The sequence below is a fragment of the Montipora foliosa genome, chromosome 3, assembly GCF_036669935.1.
Source record: "Montipora foliosa isolate CH-2021 chromosome 3, ASM3666993v2, whole genome shotgun sequence".
Lineage (NCBI taxonomy): Eukaryota > Metazoa > Cnidaria > Anthozoa > Scleractinia > Acroporidae > Montipora > Montipora foliosa.
The window spans coordinates 2,045,816-2,053,315 of record NC_090871.1 but is presented as its reverse complement, the minus strand read 5'-3'; the positions used below and the strand labels follow the sequence as shown (position 1 = coordinate 2,053,315).

At 40.5% G+C, this 7,500-nt stretch overlaps 1 protein-coding gene across 1 annotated transcript in view; it reads right to left on the bottom strand.

The window, feature by feature from the left end:
• Positions 1-1,360: 1,360 nt before the first annotated feature.
• The window catches only part of LOC137995141 (5-hydroxytryptamine receptor 1D-like), a 7,406-nt gene continuing 1,266 nt past the window's right edge, over positions 1,361-7,500 (bottom strand). The window contains exon 2 of the mRNA XM_068840717.1: positions 1,361-2,397. Within this exon, the coding sequence (XP_068696818.1) occupies positions 1,361-2,389 (1,029 nt within the window). The 5' untranslated portion in view covers positions 2,390-2,397. The remainder of the gene's footprint in view (positions 2,398-7,500) is intronic.

The window sequence follows — 7,500 nt, the reverse complement described above, 5'->3', positions numbered from 1 at the left end:
GTGGTCAAAATTGATACCCTATTTCAGACCAAAACGGCTAAAACACCGTGCCCTTTGAGGCCACACACAACCTATACAAGGGAATACCCCCGCCCTCTCCCATCCGGGGGGATCTTAGCGAACAACCTGCTGTAACACTTCTCTAAAAGGTCATAGATATTAATTAACTCAAAAGCGTAGCGGCGCTTATTGCACCTTTTTTAAAAACATGGTATGATGTTTAAATCTACCATGCCGGCTGACTCCATAGAATGGAAGTGCGTACGTGATCTTTGGCAGAACAAAAGCCTTAAAGAGGTGATCTATCTATCATGAAGCCATTCTTTATGTTTGCCAAGAAAGACAGGCAATAATGGATGCTTACAACAAACCATTCAAAAACAACCTTCGGAGAGAGTGCCAACTGAAACAACGCCTCAGAATAAGGCGTTCTATAAAATCAGCGCAATCTCAGTTAAACAAACAATGATGGAGCACTGGAACGGAATCAACCACGGTTGAACACAATTTTTAAAGAACCTCTGATCATATCATATAAAAGAGGGAATATCTCAACGCAAAGGCAAAAATCAGGAGCCCGTGAGTAGGACACCTTTGCGCGTATCTTTCTATTTTTAGAACTAATCCTTCAGCGGGAGACTCACGTTTACATCAATTTGCACAATTTGAATAATTGTTTATTTTTGTCTTCGTTTGACAACTGTGATTTTATTCTGATTGACCATTCTAAACAGAGCGTGCAGAGCCGAAGATACACGCAAAGGTTGACTCATAGGGCTTGTACGGAAGAGGAAAGCTCCTACTCATGGGCTCCTGCAAAAATATAACTTGGGCGTTTTAATTAATAAGAAACCACATGTGAAATCCGTGTAGGTCTGTCTTACACTTCCTTTCACATTTAGCGTTAGGGTTTCTTGATCGATCAGGTTCAGCTCCACTAGTGAAACAGAATTTCTTGTGAACCGTTAATGTTACTGCGGAAAGTTTACATTTGCTGTTGTGGGGTTAGCCTCGGCCTCCGTCATTTTGAAAGTGCACTTAAATACACATTTTCCACAATACTCTGCCCATTATTTCCCATGCAAGCGACTGAATTCGGTGTCAGCTTTTAGAAGTCAGAGTGAGCTTTCGGAATACAGAGTGAGTTTTTAGAAATTGGACTGAGCTTTTGGAAGTCGGAGCGCACTTGTGTGCCAATGTAATAAACACATCACGCAACGCCCTGAGCAGTACTCGAACCCAGGCTTCTCTGATGTTATCCGTTATACAAATTTTTTGGACTGGTGTGTTGAAAGGTAGGAAACACTCGATGTGATGGGACATATGCCATTATGAGGTGAATATATTGGGTGTGTTGTTATCATGAACTCTCGACATTCCTGGGACCGTTTTGGATCTTTAGGCGAAGGCTGTCTTCGCGTGGTGTTTTCGTTGGAAGCCCAAAAAATTGCGTCAAAGCTTTTCTCAGTTCCTTGTTGAGAGCCGTGTATAATAGCGGGTTGATGGCTGACTTTGAATACATAACACAAAGAAACACGCGGAAGTAGGACGGTGCAATTTTGACGGTTGAAAATTTATGCAAAGTTTGAACGATGAAAAAAGGAAGCCAGCAAAAAATGAAAACTCCGCCAACTAAAGCGAGAAGGCCTGCCGCGCGAAATTCTCTTTTGCGCGACCGGGATGCTCTAATACCAACATGCAGTTCATTGTCTTCTCTGAAAATCTGATAACGGGCTACCAGAAATATCTTGGTGTAGCTAATTCCCATGACGATGGACGGTATTATTACAACAAATGTCCACAGCGCCGAAAAATATAGGACTTCAGAAAGGTAATTATTATTGGACACAGCACCACTTTTACAAATGGTATCCGCCGACCTCCAAAACATGGGTGGCAGCGATATGAACAAGCTTCCCACCCATAAGCCTGCTATAACGTGCCCTGCATGCCTTGCGGTCATCATCATGGGATAATGTAGTGGCTTCACAATAATGAAGAATTGGTTTAGCGCGACAGCGCACAAGTTGAAGACAGTCGCAGCTCCAAAGAGAACCCCAAAAGGCGTCGTTATGTAGCATAGAGAGGTATGAGGATACCAACGAATATGAAGTGTAGAGAGCAACGTAGTCGGCATCTTCAACGCGGCATGTAAAAGATCAGATATGGACAGGCTGACTAGGAAGCTATAGAAGACGGTGTGAAGTCTCCTTTGCTTTTTAATGACCAAGCAAACAAGCGAGTTAATGGTAACTCCCACGAGAATGACCAGTGCAAGGAACACAACCTGAATAATGTCCTCATTTGTCGCACCCTGTTTATCACGCGCCTCAAGAGATAAATTCATCGAGGGCGTTGGAGGCAGTAGCGTCAATGATAAATTAAGCATCTTTAATGCTGAAATATACAAAGCAAATTTAATTAGCAGATCTTATGACTGGTACCAAGGGCAACGAACTGTAACTGGTCTATGACCAGCAGGTCTGCGAAACATGGACTTTCTTTGTGACTGTGCGTATTTCTGAGTCAGCCAGGGGTCGTTATATCGATCCGGGTTCTCTCGTGGGCAAAGAAAGTCGCGAAAACTGCAATAACACGCCGGCTATGTATTACTTAATTAAATCCCCAAAAGCGAAAACGTTTCGCTACGTTTCATAACAAGATCGCTTGGACGTAGTGTAGGAAATAGCATGATTCCGGGTTCAATTAAAAATTAACGCTGGAACTCGGCACTGGTATTTTACAAGTTATCAAAATTGGACGAGCCCTTAGGCCGCTCGGGATTTCCTTGCTTGGTTCTGCAAGATCAAAAATAATTTTTTGGTATTTTATCCCGTATAATAAATCCTTTATTGACCAAGCTTGTTCGGTCAAGATCGTTCTCTAAAAGAAGAACTTGGCCAATATCCAGCCATCTCAGTGACCTCACGCTTGGTCAATAACCCATATGTATTGTATGTTATCGTTTTCATTTTAACGAACCGTGAGGTCATTACTGGGTTGCCTATGGCAAACCCAGTCGAGGTCTGCGTTTACGGTTTGTTTGTTTTCTTTTTTTTTCTATTTTTATTTTTTTTTTCTTTCCGTGTCGGTAAAAGTCTTGCCTGTCACTCATCTGGTAAGTGGTGTCTTTGTACATAGAGCCTTCTGCGCGTATTTTCTTAGGATCGAGAGGGTAGTGGAACTGCGTAGATTTCTCTGGTGGACACAGTAGAATCATTAACTTAGCCTGCAATGGCGTCGAAAGTCATGTAACGCGAATGGCGTTTTAGTGGATCCTTAAACAAAATATACCCTTATGGAGCTCAATAATGGAAAGTCAGTTGGATAAACTAAGCAGGAATCTCAAAAGCGACGAGTACTGGACTTCGACAACAATCTATCGCCCGTCGAGACGAAATCAAAGTGAGCTGTATTTACCTGAAGTACATGTTAATTTGGCACGATTGAGTTTCTTGTCTTCACGCACGCAATGAAATAGGAAGAGGTTTTCGCCTCTAAGAGCAAATATGTTGTTTGTTTCAATACATTTTTCGCTGGAAAAGGATTCTGTGGTATTTTCTGCCTTTGTGAATTATAATATCATGTTGTGTATTGAATTTTCGAGCTTAAGGTTGAAATGTGATACGAGAGAAGTTTTGTAGTATTGCTCAGTAAGCAGGAAGGGTTCACAGCTAGCCTGTTGGAAGCATGCTTGAGTTTCAACAAAATGAGCCCCAAAATCAGGGAAAAATTGTGACGCAGTTGAATAATAAAGTAGCTGCTATTTCCAAAATGATGGAATTACCTGGTTAGAATAAATAACGTCGTACGCGTCTTGGAGAGTAAATTTTGACTTTGCATAAACAAGACTTGGGCGATTGTGATCTTTGTTTTGACTTCACTCATTTCATTGTCAAACTTTATAACACTTGACAGAAGAAGAAACGTACAAAAACCCGGTATCTTGCCATCATTTGACACAGATACTTCACTGTTTGGCGAGTAAACATGCCGCGGTAACTTCATCTCGGCGCCCGCTGAATTCCGGCGATGTCACTTTCGATTTTGCGATTTATTTGTGCAGCCAAAACTTACAATAACAAAATTGAACGTTGCAAAAATCCCCCAAAATGTTTGTCGCTGATCGTAACTGTTTATATTCCATATTCACGGTTCAAAATAAATGTTGTTTTCATGTCGTAAATATGTTATTCTCGAGCGATCGTCCTGGAAACTTCCTTCTGCTCTTTCTAAAAACTGTGTATCAATATTTATTTACTTTTGCATCAATATTTGTTTTTGCATAAAGCAAGCTAACAAAATCTGTACCTTGCTGAGTTCGTATTTGTTAGCGTTAATAGTATTTTCACTCCAATACGGCTTAACTGCAGAATACCCCGCCACTCGAACTATATTCCACGTAGCCGGCTACGCGGTACGCCGTGACATTCCTCGTTCTTAAAGCGTCAAAGCCTAAGTAATTCCACAGACAAGAGACTGTGGAACTGTGTGGAACTGTGGATTCGGAAGAACGTTATATAAACAAATGATTTCAAAATGGCGCAGCAATGTTATTTGTGCTGTATACAAGGCACGCGGCACGCTGTGATAGCACTCGTTTACTGATTAAGTCTAAGCGCTCGTTTCAGTGTTAGGCCTATAAGCACTCTTTTAAAATTTTAGCTTTCATCTTACGGTTCGGGTAACTATAATTGTGAAGAATATAGCATTCGTTTCCTGATTAACCCTAAGCGTTCGTTTCAGAAATTAGGCCTAAGAACTCTTTACAAATTTAAGATTTCATTTCACGGTTCGCTTAAACTTTGCTTTTTAACACGATCGTGTGATGAATATAGCACTCGTTTAGTGATTAAGCCTAAACACTCGTTTCAGTGATTAGGCCTAAGCACTCTTAAAATTTTAGCTTTCACTTTACGGTTCGGTTAACTAGACTTTTTACCGAGACCTTGAGAAGAATATAGCACTCGTTTACTGATTAAGCCTAAGCACTTGTTTCAGTGATTAGGCCTAAGCACTCGTTTAAAATTTTAGCTATCATTTTACGGTTCGGTTAACTACTCTTTTTACGGAGACCGTGTGAAGAATATAGCACTCGTTTACTGATTAAGCCTAAGCACTCGTTTGAAATTTTAGCTTTCATTTTACGGTTCAGTTAGGGTTAGGGTACACTAGAATTTCAATTTCCACGCACCGCGTACCGCGTAGCCAGCTACTTAAGATACTTTGCCATCTTGACTTTAACTCTTTCCGCGTACCGCGTACCGCGTAGCCAGCTTGTAAAGATACTTCGCCATCTTGACTTTAATTCTTTCCGCGTACCGCGTAGCCAGCTTCTTAAGATACTCGATGTGGCGGGGTATTCTGCAGTTACTTTCGGTCCGATGCTTCTGTTTTATTAGGGGTATATTATTTTGGTCTCCCATCCAAACACTAACCCCGCCCAACATGGCTTAACTTCAGTGAACTTCGGTATTACAAAGCTGTCAGATGCTCAGAGGGCACGCTTAAACTTGTGGTGAAAAGAAGTTTATCAACATGTCAGCCCAGAAGCCAATGTTTCTCACTTCCCATTTATTTTCTTCAATCTTTCTGGCTTCAGTACTTTGCTAGTAACCACATGTCTTCTCAGACTATTTACCCAAGACTTCTACCATGGCACTTCAATGATAGACAATACCAAAACAATATCGTGCACTGTTAGAGCTACATATTACGCAAGGACAGGTCTGTTTCGTCGTATGAACGTGTGAGGACCTGTGAGCCAAAGGGCCTCGTCTGGTATGACTTCTTAATGACCCCCAACTTGAAAAAAATTGTTTGGAACGGTGCACGTACCACAGGCAACCCAGTGTACCCTCACGGAGGGTCTAGTTTGCTTGAGAATTGAGATCCGCCATAGTTACTCGCGTAAAACTACTTAGTATTGTCCCACTCGTTCGCATTTGCCGTTTCACGCAAACGCGATTTAAGATTTCGCTCGTGGAAATTATTTGTAATATTGGCCCAATGGCCTCGCGATAGCTGTGTTTTACTGCGCCTTTCAATAACATGCGGACTCTAGAATTCAAAGCTCAATCGACAAATGCGTTTTTCGCTACCGTCAATCAAATGCTCGGCGGCTCCTCCCAGCTTCCGACTATATTGTCTGAGTGTGCTCAACGATTTGATTTGATTACTGTACGCTCGACAATAGTCGGAAGCTTGGAAGAGCCGCCGAACATTTGATTGACGGTAGCGAAAAACCGCATTTGTCTGTTGACTTTTGAATTTAGGAGTCCGCATGTTATTGAAAGGCGCAGTAAGAGTAAACGAATATAGCCGACAGTACAATATGAGCGTCCGCGAACTTGAAAAAAAAAGGGAATTTCTGAAAAAAATGACCTTGTGAATTATACTTGTTCCCCTTGTTTGACTAATCATGTTCTTAGGCAAGAGATTCCTATTTCCCTCGTTTAATTCAAAAGCTAATACAGTTTTAGCATAGCGTAGCCTTGCGGGAAACAAACGTATGCGTCTGGTGGAAATTGCGTTTTCAGGAAATTAAAAGTCAAAGATATTATCGTCGGAGAAACTTCTCAAAAGAGAGAAAGACAAGAGTAAGAGAGAAGAAAATTTTCATGCTTTTATAGCAAAAAGCAACTTTGCTGTTTCCCTTAAAAGCAATTCTAAATCTTTCTAATGTATGCACACGAGACGTAATGGGAGACATCGCTCATTGATTAGCTATAAGTTGATAAGATATATATGGCAATCTGTAAGAGAAGTCCTTCTAAATTAAAATGGTCATAGAAAAAATATGTCATTATAAAATATGTGAGTTGCAAGCTGCAAGTCATGGAACACCTTCAAGCGAATCATGTCAAGTTTCAAATCTACTAAAAATCTGCTGATCTATCTATCTATATATGCGTGTCTATGTGTGTGTAAAAAAAAACACTTTACTTGACTTGCCTCAAATAAACACTCGTCGACTTCACTGATAACTTCAAAATATCTTGCCGGGAGTTTATTTGCAGTTACCTCAATTTTGACAGTTGTCGACGCCAGACGGGGGTTAATCATGATTACTCCAACATATAATTTGATAGTCGATGACCTAGTCGGTGTTAATACCTTCTTTCCGTCAAAATAATTTACAAGTCAAACAAAGAGGCAAGAAAATGGCAAATTGAGTTTATGTTTTGGTAAGTTTTCCCCGGCCAGAAGTGCGGGTTGCTTGAAAGGAAATTATCTTGTCATTTGAACAAAGTGTTTTCTTTTGTAACTTTCCTGGTTTTTTTTTAAATATCTAGTCGAAGGTTTTGCTATTTATTTTTTTTTCTTTTGTCGTGACACAGATGTTAAAGAAAAATTCTAGACCAATCCTAATATTTTGCAAAATGGAAAAAAAAAAAAAAATATATATATATATATATAAGCAAAGTTACCTTCCGACGAAGTGGTATTCGTTGGTCGATCATGCAGTGACCGGTTTGCTTTTGTTGACTAACCTTGTTG